The sequence below is a fragment of the Saccopteryx leptura genome, chromosome 1, assembly GCF_036850995.1.
Source record: "Saccopteryx leptura isolate mSacLep1 chromosome 1, mSacLep1_pri_phased_curated, whole genome shotgun sequence".
NCBI classification, from domain to species: Eukaryota; Metazoa; Chordata; class Mammalia; order Chiroptera; family Emballonuridae; genus Saccopteryx; species Saccopteryx leptura.
Window position 1 is genome coordinate 33,426,490 of NC_089503.1, and position 18,572 is coordinate 33,445,061.

Here is an 18,572-nt window from a genome sequence, read left to right on the forward strand (position 1 = left end):
GGCTATTCAATTTTTCCAACATTTATTCCAGAAAATCTGGAGTTATTCTTGAATCCTATCTTTCTCTCATACCCCACATTGGTCTATCAGGAAATTCTCTTGTCTTGACCTTTAGACTACATCTAGAATCTGACCATCACACTGTTCTGAGTTGACATCATCTCTTGTCTGTATTACTTCAGTGACCTAACTGGTGTCTATCCCCTATAGTATGCACAGCAGTAAGAGTGATTGGATCATGTCACAGTGCAAAAAATTAAATGCCACACATGTACAAAGCCCTTATTAATCTCTTTACCTGAAATATTAGTCAGACTCTGGCCTTTAACTTAAATACTTCAGCTAAACCATATACAATCACAGGTAGGCTACCCAAAAATCCTAGCTTTGATTTTTTCTGAAGGCTCCAGCACTATTTTAGTTTGGGTCATAGGAATGAACAGGAAAGGATTTCTCTGAATTGTATCAAGGTAATGAGGGAGAGCCTCAGCTTACGAACTATTTTTAGTAAAATGATCTTGGCTGCAAGTTTTTGAATGGTAGAAATTGATACAACCAGGCTCATCTCTACCTGTATCTCAGACTAATTGGGTTAAAAATAATGCTAAGGGTACATTAATTAGCTAGCCAGGTATAAGGTTATGAAGATGGTATATACCCATGGTTTATTCAGAGAGCTTAGTCTCTGAATATAGATCCTGGTTGCTGCTCTATAATGATGCAAGTTTAAGGTACATCAGTGATAGCAAGTTGAAAAAGTGTGCTCTGATTATATGACTGCCTCATAATAAGAAGAATAAAAATAAACTAACAAAGATCAATAATGTGGGAGCCTCCACAATCAAAAAATAATCCAAAATCTTAAAATTAAGATTATGAAAAACAAAAGGATTCACTAATTTATTCATCAAATATGAAATGTCTATGTCATATGACATAGTGTCATATGACAGGCACTGTCTTATGCTCTTGGAACACAATATGCAAAACAGATTTTTAAAAAAGTACATGCCATTAAGAACTGGTTTAACTGAAAGAGAAAGTAACAAATGCGTAAATTAAAATATATATTTGTATATATTCTATTTGGAGATTGTATATACTTTGGAAAAAATAGAGCAGTATAAGGGTGATTAGGAATTGGGCACACAATTATTTTTAATATAAATCAATATGATCTTTTAAATTTTATTCATTTTTTATTATTAATTTTAATGAGGTGACATTGATAAATCAGGGTACATATGTTCAGAGAAAACATCTCCAGGTTATTTTGACATTTGATTATGTTGCATACCCATCACCCAAAGTCAAATTGTTTTCCGCCACCTTCTATCCAGTTTTCTTTGTACCCCTTGCCTTCCCCCTCTCCTGTCCCCCTTGTAACCACCACGCTCTTGTCCATGTCTCTGAGTCTCATTTTTATGTCCCACCTATGTATGGAATTATATAATTCGTAGTTTTTTTTTAATTTATTTATTTCACTCAGTATAATGTTATCAAGGTCCATCCATGTTGTTGTAAATGATCCGATGTCATCATTTCTTATGGCCCCATAGTATTCCATAGTATATGTACCAAAGCTATTTAATCCACTAGTCCACTGACGGACACTTGGGCTGTTACCAGATCTTCGCTATTGTGAACAATGCTGCCATAAACATGGGGGTGCATTTCTCCTTTTGGAACAGTGCTATGCTGTTCTTAGGGTATATTCCTAACAGTGGGATAGCTAGGTCAAAAGGCAGTTTGATTTCTAATTTTTTGAGGAATCTCCATACTGTTTTCCACAGTGGCTGCACCAGTCTGCATTCCCACCAGCAGTGCAGGAGGGTTCCCTTTTCTCCACATCCTCGCCAGCACTTATTCTGTGTTGTTTTGTTGGTGAGCACCATTCTGACTGATGTGAGGTGATATCTCATTGTGGTTTTAATTTGTATTTCTCTAATGATTAGTGATGTTGAGCATTTTTTCATATGCCTATTGGCCATCTGTATGTCCTCTTTGGAGATGTGTCTATTCATTTCTTTTGCCCATTTTTTGATTGGATTGTTTGTCTTCCTGGTGTTGAGTTTTACAAGTTCTTTATAAATTTTGGTTATTAACCCCTTATCAGACGTATTGTCGAATATGTTCTTCCATTGTGTAGTTTGTCTTTTTATTCTATTCTTACTGTCTTTAGCTGTGCAAAAGCTTTTTAGTTTCATATAGTTCCATTTCTTTATCCTGTCTTTTATTTCACGTGCCCGTGGAGGTAAGTCTGCAAATATGTTATTGCAGAGATGTTGGAGAACTTACTTCCTATGTTTTCTTCTAAGATGCTTATGGTTTCACAGCTTACATTTAAGTCTTTTATCCATTTTGAGTTTATTTTTGTGCATGGTGTAAGTTGGTGGTCTGGTTTCATTTTTTTCTATGTAGATGTCCAATTTTCCCAACACCATTTGTGAAAGAAGCTGTCTTTACTCCATTGTATTGCTCTTACCTCCTTTGTCAAATATCGGTTGTCCATAAAGCTGTGGGTTTATTTCTGGGTTCTCTGATCTGTTCCATTGATCTATATGCCTGTTCTTATGCCAGTACCAAGCTGAATTGAGTACAATGGCCTTGTAGTATAACTTGATATCAGGAAGTATGATACCTCCCACTTGATTCTTCCTTTTCAAGATTGCTGAGGCTATTCGTGTTCTTTTTTGGTTCCATATAAATTTTTGGAATATGTGTTCTATATCTTTGAAGTATGTCATTGGTATTTTAATCGGTATTGCATTGAATTTATAAATTGCTTTGGGTAATATAGACATTTTAATGATGTTTATTCTTCCTAACCATGAGCATGGTATATGCTTCCACTTGTTTTTATCTTCCTTGTTTTCTTTTATCAATGTTTTATACTTTTCCGAAGACAAGTCTTTAATCTCCTTGGTTAAATTTACTCCTAGGTACTTTATTTTTTTGTTTGCAATAATAGTAAAGGGGATTGTTTCCTTAATTTCTCTTTCTGACAGTTCATTGTTGGTGTATAAAAATGCCTCTGATTTCTGACTATTAATTTTATATCCTGCCACCTTGCTGAATTCATTTATCAGGTCTAGTAGTTTTTTGACTGAGACTTTAGGGTTTTCTATATACAGTATCATTATCTGCAAATAATGATAGTTTGACTACTTCTTTTCAAATTTGGATTCCTTTTATACTTCTTGTCTGATTACTGTGGCTAGGACTTCCAGAACTATGTTGACTAAGAGTGGTGAAAGGGGCACCCCTGCCTTGTTCCTGATCTTAAGGGTATTGCTTTTCATTTTTGCCCATTGAGTATGATGTTGGCTGTGGGTTTGTCATAGATGGCCTTTATCATGTTGAGATATGTTCCCTGTATTCCCACTTTACTGAGAGTTTTGATCATAAATGGGTGCTGGATTTTATAAAATGTTTTTTCTGCATCTATTGAAATTATCATGTGGTTTTTCTCCTTCCTTTTATTTATGTGATGAAACACATTGATTGATTTGCAAATATTGTACCAGCGTTTTCTCCCCAGAAGAAATATCACTTGATCGTGATGTATGATTTTTTTCATATATTACTGGATCCGGTTTGCTAATATTTTGTTGAGGATTTTAGCATCTAAATTCATCAGGGATATTGGCCTATAATTTTCTTTCTTTGTGTTGTCTTTGCCTCGTTTTGGAGTCAGAATTATGCTCGCCTCATAAAAGGAGCTTGGAAATCTTCCTTCCTCTTGAATTTTTTTGAATAGCTTGAGAAGGATAGGAGTTAGTTCTTCTTTGAATATTTGGTAGGCCCTGGCCGCGGGCACATGCGGGAGTCTGACTGTCTCTCCCTGTTTCCAGCTTCAGAAAAATGAAAAAAAAAAAAAAAAATGAATATTTGGTAGAATTCGCTTGTGAGCCAGCAGGCCCAGGACTTTTCTCTGCTGGGAGTTTTTTGATAACTGTTTCGATCTTGTTTGTTGTAATAGGTCTGTTTAGGTTTTCTGATTCTTCCAGATTAATTGTTGGAAGATTATATGTTTCAAGGAATTTGTCCATTTCACCTAGGTTGTTTAATTTTTTGGCATACAGTTCTTCATAGTATTTTTTTTTTACAATATTTTGTATTTCTGTTGTGTCAGTTGTTATTTCTCCACCAAAGAACTTGCTCCTGGTTTCACAGATCTTGTGTATTGCTTCTTTAGCCTCTTTGTCATTTATTTCCGCTCTGATCTTTATTATTTCCTTCCTTCTACTACCTCTGGGCTTTACTTGCTGTTCTTTTTCTAGTTCTTTTGCATGCAGGGTCTAGTTGTTTAGTTCCTTAAGGTATGCCTGTAATGCTATGAACTTCCCTCTAAGGACTGCTTTTGTGTTTCCCTTAAATTTTGAGTTATTGTATGTTCATTATCATTCATTTCTAGGATTTCTTTTATTTCTTCTGTGATCTCATTGTTAATCCATTTGTTATTTAATAACATGCTATTTAGTTTCCAAGTGTTTGAGTATTTTTCAGTTTTCTGTTGTGGTTGATTTCTAGTTTCATGCCATTGTGATCAGAGAAAGTGCTTGATATGCTTTCAATCTTCTTAAATTTGTTGAGACCGCTTTTGTGCCCTAGTATGTATTCTATCCTAGAGAATGTACCATGAGCACTTGAAAAGAATGTATATTCTGCTGCTTTAGGGTGAAAGGTTCTGAATATATCTATTAAATTGAGTTGATCTATTGTGTCCTTTAAGTCAGATGTTTCTTTGTTAATTTTCTTTCTTGAGGATCTATCTAGTGATGTTACTGGGGTATTGAAATCCCCTACTATTATAGTATTGCTGTCGATCTCAGCCTTTATATCCATCAAAGTCTGCTTTATACATTTAGGTGCTCCTATATTAGGTACGTGATATATATAATGGTTATATCTTTCTGTTGGATTGCTCCCTTTATCATTATGTAGTGACCTTCTTTATCTTTTACAATAGTCTTGGTTTAAAAATCCATTTTGTCTGATATAAGTATTGCTACCTCAGCTTTTTTTTTTCATTTCCATTTGCATGAAATATTTTTTTTGATCCTTTTACCTTTAGTCTATGTGCATCTTTTGTTTTAAGGTGTGTCTTGTAGGCCTCATGTGTATGAGTCCTGTTTTCTTATCTACACAGCTACCCTATGTCTTTTGATCAGATCATTTAATCCATTTACATTTAAGGTTATTACTGATATGTAGTTGTTTATTGCCATTTTATTCTTTAAAACTGTATTCCTCTTTTGCTACATTCTTTTTCTTCTTTGATCTGTTTACAACAGGCCCCTTAACATTTCTTGCAGCACTGGTTTGGTTGTAGTGAATTCCTTGATGTTTTTTTTTTGTCTGGGAAGTTTTGTATTTCTCCTTCAATTTTAAACGATAGCCTGGGTGGATAAAGTAGTCCTGGTTGTAGGTTCTTGTTCTGCATTACTTTGAATATTTCTTGCCATTCCCTTCTGGCCTCAAGTGTTTCTGTTGAGAAGTAGGATGTTATCCTTATGGGGGCTCCTTTGTAGGTAGTAACCTTTTTTTCTCTAGCAGCTTTTAATATTTTCTCTTTATCACTTAGCTTTGGTATTTTAATTATGATGTGTCTTGGTGTAGATTTTTTTGGGGTTTCTCTTTAATGTAGTTCTCTGTGCTTTTTGAACTTGTGAGACTTATTCCTGCAATAATTTAGGGAAGTTTTCAGCTATGATATGATTGAACAAAGTTACTGTCACTTGTTCTTTGTCTTCTTCTTCAGGAACCCCTATGATGCAGATATTATTTCTCTTTATGTTGTCACAGAGCTCTCTTAGAGTTTCCTCAGACTTTTTCAGTCCTTTTTTTTTTTTCTGCCTTCCTTCCATGCCTTCATTTATCTTGTCTTCTAACTCATTGATTCGATCCTGGGCTTCGTCCATCCTGCTTTTAATTCCTTCCATTGTGGTCTTCATTTCTGATATCGTATTTGTCATTTCTGACTAGTTCTTTTTTATTATTTCAATGTCCTTTTTTACATACTATGTCTTTATTTAGGTGTTTGTAATGACCATCTATTGTTGTTCTAAGATCTTTGATCATCCTTATAATCATTATTTTAAACTCTGCATCTGGTAATTTGGTTATATCTGACTCATTCAGGTCCTTTTCTGGGGATTTCTCTTGATTCATTTGTGTTGCATTTCTCTACCTTCCCATTTTGTCTGTATAAGAAGGTTTTAGCTACTGGAGTCCAATGGGTGTGGCCTCTGTGTTCCTTAGGTGTGGTCTTGGGTATGTAATTTTAATGAGAGTGTTAGCTTAAATGGAATGAGCAAAGGAGAGAGCAATAAAACATGAAGTAAAAAGTGTAGACCATTAAATAACTTCAACTTATACTCTGTATAAGATGAAGAACCATTGGAAGGTTTTATATCTCATATATCAGTGAAATCATATGGTTCTTAACTTTTTCTGTCTGACTTATTTCACATATAACTTTTGACTCTCCCAAAACTTCGTTATTAGCCTACTGTTGATAGAACTCTTACCAATAATATAAACAGTCAAATAACTCATATTTTGTATGAATCATATACTATATTCTTATAATAAAGTAAGATAAAGACAAAATGTTAAGAAAATCAAAAGGAAAGAGAATATGAATTTACAGTATTTATTTTTAAAAACATATATAAGTGGGCCATACTGTACAATCCCTTGTTGTTCAAAGGTCAACTGTTTATGTATTTCCAGTAACATTTACCATATGAGTAGAACAGAACTAACACCTTTTTTGAATGACTACTACATGCTAGTCTTTTTTCATACAGGTAGAAGTAATATTAATACTTTATTTTTCTTCTTCATTTTAGAGAAGTATTTATGCATTCATAGAAAACAAAAGAATCAAGATAATCAGCAATGTCCGTCGTAGAGGAAGACTTGTGTCACCACATGAAAGTAGTTGTTCGTGTGCGTCCTGAAAATGCAAAGGAGAAGGCAGTTGGATTTCATAAAGTGGCCCATGTTGTAGATAAGCATATTCTAGTTTTTGATCCCAAACAGCAAGAAATCAGCTTTTTCCATGGAAAGAAAACTGCAAATCGAGATAATACAAAAAGACCAAATAAGGATCTTAAATTTGTATTTGATGCTGTTTTTGATGAAACTTCAACTCAGCTGGAAGTGTTTGAACACACTACTAAGCCAATTCTTCGGAGTTTTTTGAATGGATATAATTGCACAGGTAATTATTTCAGTTGGGGTTTAATTTTCCCCTCTGATTTTAGTTTAGAGACATTTACTTGGCCCTTTCTTGTAAATATAATCAATTTTAAGGTATATGTTTGCTAAAAGTTCTTAAGTTCAGAAGGTTTTCACTGTAAATACGAACTTTATTTGAAATTTAGTCATCATGTATAACATATCATTTTTGAAACTTTCTCTTTCACGGTCTTGCTACAGTCCTTATAGACAATCATTGTTTCAATATCTTGTTGTAAAGCAAATGCTTATTGAAATTGATACCAGATTTTTCAGTTTGTATTTATAAGTAGTTCTACTATTTGCCCAATCAGCTATCTATCCCTGTGGAATAGTCAGACATTTCTGAACACTTGGCATTTTCTTTATAGCACCATTTTATTTACAATATCTTAAAATAAAAATGTTAAAAGCCCATGTTGATTGGGTCATCTTCAGCCCAAAAGACATGTCTAGTACTCTTGATAGAACTATAATGATTTGTCTTTCAAATGGTCATGTTGATCTCCTAGAAAGAGATATATGCAAAAGACTGGTATTTCAAGCTTAAGGCACTTAACCCCATTATTAATAGCTTACATTTTGATATTGCCACAATCTGACATTTTCTTTAAGACACACCAAAAATAAAACGTTTTACTGTCTTTCACTGACTCATTTGGGATTATTTTGTTGTTGTTTTTTTTTAGAGAGACAGGCAAGGAGAGAGATGTGAAGCATCAACTCATAGTTGTGGCACGTTAGTTGTTCATTGATTGTTTCTTGTACATGCCTCAACTTGGGGCTTAAACCGAGCCAATGACCTCTTGCTCAAGCCAGAAACCTTGGGCTCAAGCCAGCGACCTTGGGATCATGTCTGTCATCCCACCTTCAAGCCAGTGACCCCATGCTCAAGCTTATGAGCCTGTGCTCAAGCTGGCAACCTTGGGGTTTTGGACCTGGGTCCTCAGTGTCCCAACTTGAATCTGTGTCCACTCTGCCACCACTGGTCAGGTTTACTCAGTTTTCTTACAGAAGACTTACCCTCTTGGTCAAACAAGAATGGAATGTGGTTTATTGATTATAAGTGCTGTGATTCTAATTTTTAGCATATATTCTTTTCCTCATTCATGAAGCTTGGTATTGTCTTTAGGGATTTTTAAAAAAAACTTGACACTAAATGAAAAACTACCAAACTACTACTGAATCTTTGGTTTCTTCTTCGACTTTACTTTATATTTATATTCTTATCCAGCTGTCTTAAGACTTCTTGATATACTATGGGCTTACATAAAATAGAACAAAATGCGACATACATCAGTTTAATTCATTCTACTGAAGAGTATAAAGTTTGTTAACATTTAGCTTAACCGAGAGATTTAGCTTATACAAATATTCTCATAAATAATAATATGAGGAATTACTACATTAACTGCGTATTGTGATGGGTATTTACCGTATGTGGACTTTTTTTTTTTTTGCATTTGATTTAAAAAAATCACCTTTATTTGGTACTAGATAGGATTGTTAAAATAGTAATTTGTGTAAAATTTGAAAAGGAATTTTATAAATAGTTTGTATCTAGAACTTATTTCACTCAACAAACGTATACTGAGTACCTGTTTTGCACCCGGTGGTTTGCTGGGTGCAAAGAATATGTGATCCCTGTCTGGGTAGAGGTCACAGTTGGAAATACAGTGTGATTGTGCTAGAATAGGAGGTTGTGTGGCCTACCCGGAGGCTCAAATGAGGGAGTAGACATTTATTTCTACTGTCAAGGGAGACACAGAAAACTGATATTTGTGCTGAATATTTAGAACAGATGGAAGTTTCCCAGTTGAATTAACTAGAGCAACTTTCCAAGACAAAGGCAGTGGAATAGAAAGGGAACAGCAGCAAGGAAGAAACAGGCTAGAGATACCGTATTTTTCACTCCGTAAGACGCACCTGACCAATAAGATGCACCTAGGATTTTAAGGAGGAAAATAAGAAAAAAAAAATATTCTGAACCAAATGTTTGTTAAAATATTTAATAAAATATACCACAATAATATTTCAACAATGTAAACTCAACAGCAGTATTAACAATCATTAGCACTGTAATTAACAAATGAGAACAGACTTTTTTTTTTTTTTTACAGAGACATAGAGTAGGAGAGAGGGATAGATAGGGACAGACAGACAGGAATGGAGAGAGATGAGAAGCATCAATCATCAGTTTTTTGTTGTGACACCTTAGTTGTTCATTGATTGCTTTCTCATATGTTCCTTGACCGTGGGCCTTCAACAGACCGAATAACCCCTTGCTCAAGCCAGTGACCTTGGGTCCTAGCTGGTGAGCTTTGCTCAAACCAGATGAGCCCACACTCAAGCTGGCAACCTCGGGGTCTCAAACCTGGGTCCTATGCATCCCAGTCTGATGCTCTATCCACTGCGCCACCACCTGGTCAGGCAAGAACAGACTTTTATGTTCAAATACTCTTCTAGTTGTCTGGGAACCCGCAGCAACTAAAAAAAATGAACATTCACTCCATAAGATGCATGGGCATTTTCCCCTCCACTTTTGGGGGGAAAAAAGTGCATCTTATGGAGCAAAAAATGTAACCAGGCACCCTCTCTTAGAATGCCTAATAATATTCCAAGGCGAGGAATTTGAACTTTCTCATGTAGGACTGGAAGTATTAGAAAGGTTAACATATTCAGATTTTATTTTTTATAAAAATAACTACGAATTCTACATGATGGATTAAAGAAGATTGAGTCTAACAGTGACACTGATAATTGATCACTTAAAATTTGTAAGGTTGCCGAATTAGCAGGTGGGGGGAGGTGCAGATGGGTGGATGATGGTACTATTAATCAAAAGAGAGAATACAGAATTAGGAGTAGATTTGTGCTAACATTGCCAGGTTTTAAGGATAAGGCTATAAATTAATTTTGGATCTGTTGAGTTTAAAGTTACTGTTCAGCATAGCCAGATGGAACGATCCGGTAGACAGTGGATGTAGTAATGGTCTATGTCCTAATGAAGAGCTTTGATCCCTTTTCATAAATACTCAGTACTTGCATATGGTGCCACTGGAGCTGGGAAGACTCACACAATGCTAGGATCAGCCACTGAACCTGGAGTGATGTATCTAACTTTGATAGACCTTTACAAATCCATGGATGAGATTAAAGAAGAGAAAGTATGTACTACTGCGGTTTCTTATCTGGAGGTAAGTTGGCAATATCATTCTTTAGATTAATCAGTAGTACTGAGAAATCTTTCTTTAAGAAGTTCCATTTTCATTCAAAGTATTCTATCATACAGGAATTTTCTCATTAATATATAACTTTAAAATTTTTAGTCTTAAGTACCTAGGATGTATCTTATTTTTTCCTGTTCTTTATTTTGGATAATGTCTGGCTTACAGAAAGGTAGCAAGTACAAAGAGCTTCCAAATACCCTCACCCCAGTTCCCTTTAAGTTAACATTCTACTTTCTTTGCTTTCTCTCTGTGTAAGTATATGTGTTTCTTTTTCTTTTTTTCTTTTTCTTTTTTTTTTTAACTACATAAGGTACAGACTTCTAGATACTGGAAATTTCCTTAAGTAACCACTAAATGACTATCAAAATCAGGTAATTAACAATGATTCACTGTTATCTAATTGGTAGGCCTTAAAGGGAGTTTGCAAGTGATTCTAATAATGCCTTTTATTGGAAAAGAAAATCTCAGATCCTTAGTTGCATTCAGTTGTCCTAGCTCCGTAGTCTGGATTTCTTTTTTATATTTTATGTTGCTGTCATAAACCCTTAGTTTGGGTTTGTTACAATTAGATTTGGGTTATTCACTGGCAGAAATACCACAGAAGTGACTTTGTGTTCTTGTGACATCATATCAAGAGGTTTATATGGTTAGTTAGTCCCATTACTGGCTATGTTAACTTTGATCAAATTCATTATACTGGTGGCCGCAAAGTTTCTTCCCTGTCAAGAGACTACTTTACCTGTTATATTTATTAAGTACATTGTAGGGAGAAAATATAAGTATCCTCTTACTCAAACTTTCATCTATTAGTATTGCTTCAATCAATTGTCGTGATGGTACATGATTTCAAATTTCATCATTTCTTCAACATTCATTTATTGGCTGTCCACTGTAACAAAGATTCTCTTTATCAGTGTTGACTCATAGGTTCTTAACATTTTTCAATAGATTATATTTCGTTTCTGTAATTATTTATTTGTATGCTCAAATTGTGCCAGATGTAGCCAGTCAAGGCTTTCATGCTGTCTCTTTGGGTCCTTTTGACATACCCCATCATTCTGGGAGGCCTCTTACCCTCTTAACAATAGCCGATGTTCAACAAATCATAACTTAATGGCAGGCATTCTCACTTTCCATTCAGATAGTGTTTCAAAAACCAGTGCAGAAATATAAATCCCTGCTTTTTACTGCCTATTCATTTGTGGTGTCAGAGAAAATTCTACTAATCACAGTTCTTTTATTGATATCTTATAGTTAGGTTCCTACTGAGAGAGTTCCTTCACATTTCAACATTCATTAAGATTATATATGTTGCTAAAAATTTTCTTGTCAGTCTATAGAACTTGAAGATAACAGAGAAGTAAAACTCATTTTGTATAGTTAAGTATTGAAAAGAATTGACCTGAACATAATTAGGAAAGAGCATAGCAGTATTCATTATTTCTTCCTTAGATCCCCTCATAACTGGAAAAATTGTTTTTCCTTTCTTTTAATCTACTTTCATTTTATTATTGGTAAGATATTCTCTAATCTAATGGTTTTCCACTCAGGCTGTGTACCAGAATTGGCAGTGGGGCTTTTTAAAAATAGACATGCCTGGGCTCACCCCTTGTACATTTTAATTTAATAGGTCTGGACTGTGGCTGAGGCATCTGTGTTTTTTAAAAGCTCCCAGGTGATTCAAATGCATAGACTGGCTTGAGAGTAATTGTTCTGTTTGTATTTTTTGTATGATTTAAGTGGGTAAGGGGACACATTAGAAAAGTGACTGCTGCTTCAGAAAAATAAGAACCAAAAAAAAAATCTCTCAATATTTTACTACTTTTAAGAGTTTATTATATTTAATAATGGTTATCATTGTAAAAAAATTTACTAGTGCTATTTATTATAACATGGAAATACCAGTTATAGTTGTCATTTAGTTAGCAAGTAGAAAACTCAGTACCTTAGTAAATCATAAAATTAGGTCAATAATACTATTTGTATACATTATTTTGTGTGTTCAGTCCCCATGCAATAGAGCAAGGGTATTTGGGCTCCAGTACCTGCTCTGCTACTCTCCTTGTGACCGTGGATAAATCACTGACCTTCGTAGGGCCTAATTCAAATGGTGGGATGGTGGTCCCATTATGGAATTTATCATTAAGAATTACATGTTAAAATTAAGTAATTAAAGGGTAACTGGTATAAATATCATTCATCCTTGAGTGTGGGTTTCCTTTAACTTTTGACCTGTAAAATTTAAAGTTTGGATTACTTGGGCATCATGAAATAAATATCTTTTCCAGTGAGAACCATACTACCTCCATATAACTTACATTTCAGAGCCACTAGAATTTCCCAAGACTGTGTGCCCTGTGTATTTCCAGGAAATAGGAAAAGGCAATTCCAGCTATCTTATTTCTGTTTCACCAAAATCCTTGTTAGGAATTATGGGGTAACGGTATAATGACTCACCTTTACGTTTCGATTTCAGTCCTCGGTAATTAAACTCTTCTGTTTTCTCAGAGGGTAGAAAATTAATGTCAGCATGAGATAGAATGGATGAGATGAACTAAATGAGCTGCTGTTCTTTAAGATAAAATACTAGTCTTTAAGATAAAATACTAGTATAAACCTAAATCTGCAATGTATGGCTGTAAGTGATATTATCACTATTGTTTTAACATCAATGCTAAAGCAGTTTTTTTTATTATTATTTTAAGGTATATAATGAACAGATTCGTGACCTCTTAGGAAATCCAAAGCCACTTGCTGTCCGGGAAGATGCCCAAAGAGGGGTGGTTGTTCAAGGCTTGACTTTACATCAGGTATGTTCAAATAGCAAGTGTGGTTTAGCCATTTACTTATTTTCCATTATGCTTGAGAAAGAAGAAAAATAATGCTCCTGACCAATGGTGGCACAGTGGGTAAAGTGTTGACCTGAAATGCTGAGATCGCTGTTTCGAAACCCTGTGCTTGCCTGGTCAAGGGACATACGGGATTTGATGCTTCCTGCTCCTCTCCCCTTCTCTCTTTCTTTCTCTCTCTCTCTCTCAAATGAATAAATAAAATCTCAACTCTTAAAAATAAAAGAAAGAAATAATGAAGTGCAAAGATAAATAATCAGTATATCTTTAATCTCATCTTTGAAATAATTAAATGAGCTTTTCTTTTAAAATGCACTTTAACATTTAATATCATTTATTATTCTGCTTAATACATTTATATTTTATCTCCTCAGAGGACAAGATTATATCTTTTATTTCTCATGTAACACTACAGTACTAAGCAAATAATATATAGTCAATATTTAATGGGATTTAAATTATAGAAAGTATTTTTTTACCTTCAGTTTTATCTTTAAAAGTCTTCTTGCTTGTTGAAAGTTTATTTAAAATGTTAAGGACAGATGTCTAATTTATGTATATATATATTTTTAAACTTTTGTAGCCCAAATCCTCAGAGGAAATTTTACAGTTACTGGATAATGGGAACAGAAACAGGACACAACATCCTACGGAAGTGAATGCTACGTCTTCTCGTTCTCATGCTGTTTTCCAGGTAACGGCCACTACACTACCACTCATAAAGTTAAATTGGAAATAAATGAAGCCAAATTCATGGTAATTATCACACTTAAAAAAAAATGTCTTCATCTCTCATCTCTGAACTTTTCTACTTGTCAGTTCTTTTTTACTTTGCAGTTTGGGGAAGATTCTGTCGAGTGTATTTAGAATTGAGGTGATGTAAATCAGAAATGTGTATTTTTATTGTGTAAAGATGTGGGATAAAAAAAGTGGAATGGAAGTGTTAGAGATTTATTTTTTGTGTATTTTTTTCTATTTTTTGTGACAGAGACAGAAAGAGACAGAGAGAGGGACAGATAGGGACTGATAGACAGGAAGGGAGAGATGAGAAGCACCAATTCTTTTTTGGGGACATTAGTTGTTCATTGATTGCTTTCTCATATGTGCGTTGATGGGAGGGGCTACAGCAGAGTAAGTGATCCCTTGCTCAAACCAGATAAACCCGCATTCAAACTGACGACCTGGGAGTTTCTAACCTGGGTCCTCCACATCCCCAGTCCAGTACTCTATCCACTGTGCCACCGCATGGTCAGGCTTGTTTATTTTTTTCTTTAAGTTGGTGAAAATATTTAACATTTCTAAAACATATTCTTATATTCAGAGCAAACTTTCTCTTTATAGTATGATGACCAATCGTCCTCCTTTAGTGAGGACAGTACTTCTTTTGTAAGTTCCGTCCTCCCTTGAAAAGTGTCCTCCTACATGTCCTCCTTTTTGATATTGGAAGACTAATCTGTAACTGTCCATGTTTGATTAATGCAGAGTCGATCCATTGCATATGATGTATTTGTATCTAAATGAGTACTTTTTCTTACAATTATTATTAAAAATTAATAGGCATGTAAGCACAATTACAATATAAAATATTACAAATGTTTTTATTATGCATTTATCATAGTGTATTGTTGCAATGAATAAATGTTTCTTTTATTTACGATATTGTTTTCTTCCATTTATTTTTGTCTTTTTATTGTAAAAAAAGTTGGTCACCTTATTTATAGATCTAGATTTACAGAACTAATGAATTGGAGAGTTACCGATTCACTATTTAAAAGATTTCATCACAATGACCATGCAAAGTAGTTGCATCCCTTAAGGAACAGCCATTCAGTGATACAGTGCTTTTCAGGGATATAATTCTAGAAAGAACTAAAGCATAGGTTAGATATTATTTCTTAAAGTTTCTAGCCCTGTTAAAACAAAATGATTATATAGCTTTATTCTGGACTATGCTATATAGAACTCATTTTATAGAAATTGTTACAGTTGAAAGAAGTCATATCTGAGGCAATCAAGTCATTCAGAAAGTCTACAGCCCACAAAATTTTATTAATCTTTTCTATTCTTACCACTGACTCTTCATTTATTGGTAGTCTTGAGAGAAATGTCTGTGACACCGAGTTTTCCAGAATGTCTTAGACCCTGCTTTGTAAGAAAATTTAGCAGAAAGGTTTTATAAAGGAGTAATAGCTAACCTTTCCCTCCTCTTTTACATTTGCCACCAAATTTATTTCATTAAAAGGACAAAAAGTACCTTTAAATAATTGAATAAGTTATGCTTTGCTCTAATGGACCATTGAACAATGATGAGTATTCTTTATTTTGCTATCATTTATGTTTCCTTTTTTAATTAAAATTACAACAATATGGGGAACTGGAGTAAGTTTACTCTTCAATATGGGTCAACATTCGAATTCAGTTTTCCTTTGCGAACAGTCCCTGCAGATATGCAAAGCATTCTGACCCCTGCCTTTAGTGTTTTCTGAGGAACATTATTTCTAGAAGGACCTTGCCCCACCATCATCTCTGGTAATCCCTTGTTCTGATTCAAGGGTTATGAGGATACAAATGATAGTTGTTTTGACCTTTTGTCAGGCCATGAGTTATTTGCCATCTGGTGCACATTTTATTTTACAAGTTTTCTCAACTTTGGTAATTATCAGCCAAGTCAGATAATACCTTGTTTGGATTGTTTTAAAAAGGAAGATAAGTTTGATTTTATGCTCTTTTAAAAATAAAATATTTTTTTTCTTTTAATTTTGTAACATCTTCTCCTGTTCTCCATTCTGCAATTTCAAAAAGATTTATTTGCGACAACAAGACAAAACAGCAAGTATCAATCAAAATGTCCGAATTGCCAAGATGTCGCTCATTGACCTGGCAGGATCTGAGAGGGCCAGTGCTACCAATGCTAAAGGGACCCGGTTTATAGAAGGCACTAATATTAATCGATCACTTCTAGCCCTTGGGAATGTTATCAATGCTTTAGCAGATACAAAGGTAAGAACTATATGTTTATTTGTTTAAATATTTTGAAATATTGAAGTATGTATAATTCCCAGAAAGGTACTATTTAATATACTAATTTTGTTTAAAGGTCTAATATTAATGAAATTTTAAGAACATATCAATAATTTTGCTCAATACAGAGCAAAGATCTCAGAGAGCCTAGTACGCCAAATAAAGCTATGCTTCCATCTTTTTTTAATTTCTCATTTTATAACCAGAATTTGTTTAATGAAAAGTATTGAATATCAGATTGATAGTTAATATTTGATTGTACTTTTTTATTTCTTATTTTTAATTTGATTTTTAAAGTTAGCATTTAAAGTTAGCATTATACACAACAAGCATAATTGAACTGGCACCAAGACACAAAAACACTTTTTAGAAAAACTAAATCTCTCTGGTTAGTATTTTATATACTGTAAAATTCTGTTAAATATTAAAGAGTGGTGTTTTTTTTTAGCGAGGAAGAGGGACTTAAGATATAAAATATAATTAAATTACCTAAGAGAATAATGTTTACTAGATGCCTTTGGGACATTTAAAGTATTTTACATCCACTATATACCAGACATGCTTACTAAAAACAACATATTTGATGATTTCTTGATTTGTAAAAAAAAAACAAAAAACTATTTTAAAGTTAATATATGATTATTCTAAGTTCAAAACAGGCTCCAATGCTTTAGGAAAATTACTGTAAACTCTTTAAAATGTTGCATTTTAATTTACTATGGAATATTTTTAAATGATTTGAGGACCCTTTTGAAAATAGACAAGTTACAATATCGCATGAAGATTATGAAAGCCAGATGACTTTTATATTCTTAGTTCAAACATGTAAGAAAACAACATGGTATAGAGACTTTTTCTAACCTTAAACTATCTATTGTATTTTTTATATACTTACTTAATTTTTAATAATTGACTCCTATCAAGTCATTTATGAGTCAGTGTTTATTGCATGTCTTGTATGTGTAAAGTCATTCCACGTATTAGTGGTGCACATTCCACAGTTTGGAAAAGACTTCTGTGATGGACAGCACATTACTAGTAGGAATTGGGAGACTTAGGGCCTATTTCTAACTCTGAGTAACCAGCCATGTGACCTAGGCAAGTCATTTCACTTTTAGCTCAATTTTCCTCTTCTGTAATATGGAAGATTTACCTGGATAACATAAGGTTGCTTTTAGCTTAACTTTATAATGCTCTGTTTTCACACAGAAGTTTTACATCTTGGAAAATTAGTTACTTTAAAGTCAGAACTGTATCTTTTCAGTAAAAGAATACCTAGAAAAATTAAGTTCTCTTAGAACTGTGTTATGCTTTTCAAAGAAGAATCTGTAAAATTGTAATCCTAATTTATTTTGTATCAATGTTAAATGATTAGAAAGAAGCAGCTCTATGCCATGGGAGTTCTTATTATTTCTCTAATATATTTGTTTAGGGCATATATTACTTTTGTGTTTTAATTTCTTGTTTAAAAGTGAAGATTTTTTAAGTAGACATTTTTTTTAGTACTTTTAGTTACAGAAAAGTTGCTAAGATACTACAGATTTTGTGCCCCATACTCAGTTTCCCGTTGATATCTCACGTTAATATGGTACATTTACAACTAATGAACCAATATTGACATTTTAGTCTCTAAAGTTCATATTCATTCAGATAGAGATTTGATCTTTAATAGGATATTTATTTTATATAGTCATTGAATAGTCCCATAAGATTCACTATAATCATTTAGATCCTCATTTATGCCATATGTCTGGGCAAAGTTGGGCAGTGTTTAAATTTTTAAAGTAAAGTGGTAGCAGGTTTGCATTTAAATGTGGAAAATGACATAAGAATTCTTTTTTTGTTCTTTCAGAGAAAGAATCAGCATATTCCTTACAGAAATAGTAAGCTCACTCGCTTGTTAAAGGATTCTCTTGGAGGCAACTGTCAGACTATAATGATAGCTGCTATTAGTCCTTCCTCTATGAGCTACGATGACACATATAACACCCTTAAGTATGCTAACCGTGCAAAGGACATTAAATCTTCTGTAAGTGTGTTCACTCTGCCTTTGTTGTAAGGGTATTAGGTTAGTATTATTATTATTGATTTTGAGAGAGAGAAACATCAATTTGTTGTTCTACGTCTTTGTGCATTCATTGGTTGACACTTGTATTTGCCCAGACCTGGGATCAGACCCACATCTTTGCCATATTGGGATGGTGCTCTAACCAGGTTAATGCAT

The 18,572-nt window shown here is 33.8% G+C and overlaps 1 protein-coding gene across 2 annotated transcripts in view; it reads left to right on the forward strand.

Moving 5' to 3' along the window:
• The window catches only part of KIF18A (kinesin family member 18A), an 85,268-nt gene that overhangs the window by 7,559 nt on the left and 59,137 nt on the right, over nt 1-18,572 (forward strand). For both annotated transcript variants that reach the window (XM_066364049.1, XM_066364056.1), the window contains exons 2-7: nt 6,858-7,231; nt 10,288-10,445; nt 13,184-13,288; nt 13,911-14,021; nt 16,130-16,327; nt 18,201-18,377. In XM_066364049.1, the coding sequence (XP_066220146.1) occupies nt 6,907-7,231; nt 10,288-10,445; nt 13,184-13,288; nt 13,911-14,021; nt 16,130-16,327; nt 18,201-18,377 (1,074 nt within the window). In that variant the 5' untranslated portion in view covers nt 6,858-6,906. The remainder of the gene's footprint in view (nt 1-6,857; nt 7,232-10,287; nt 10,446-13,183; nt 13,289-13,910; nt 14,022-16,129; nt 16,328-18,200; nt 18,378-18,572) is intronic.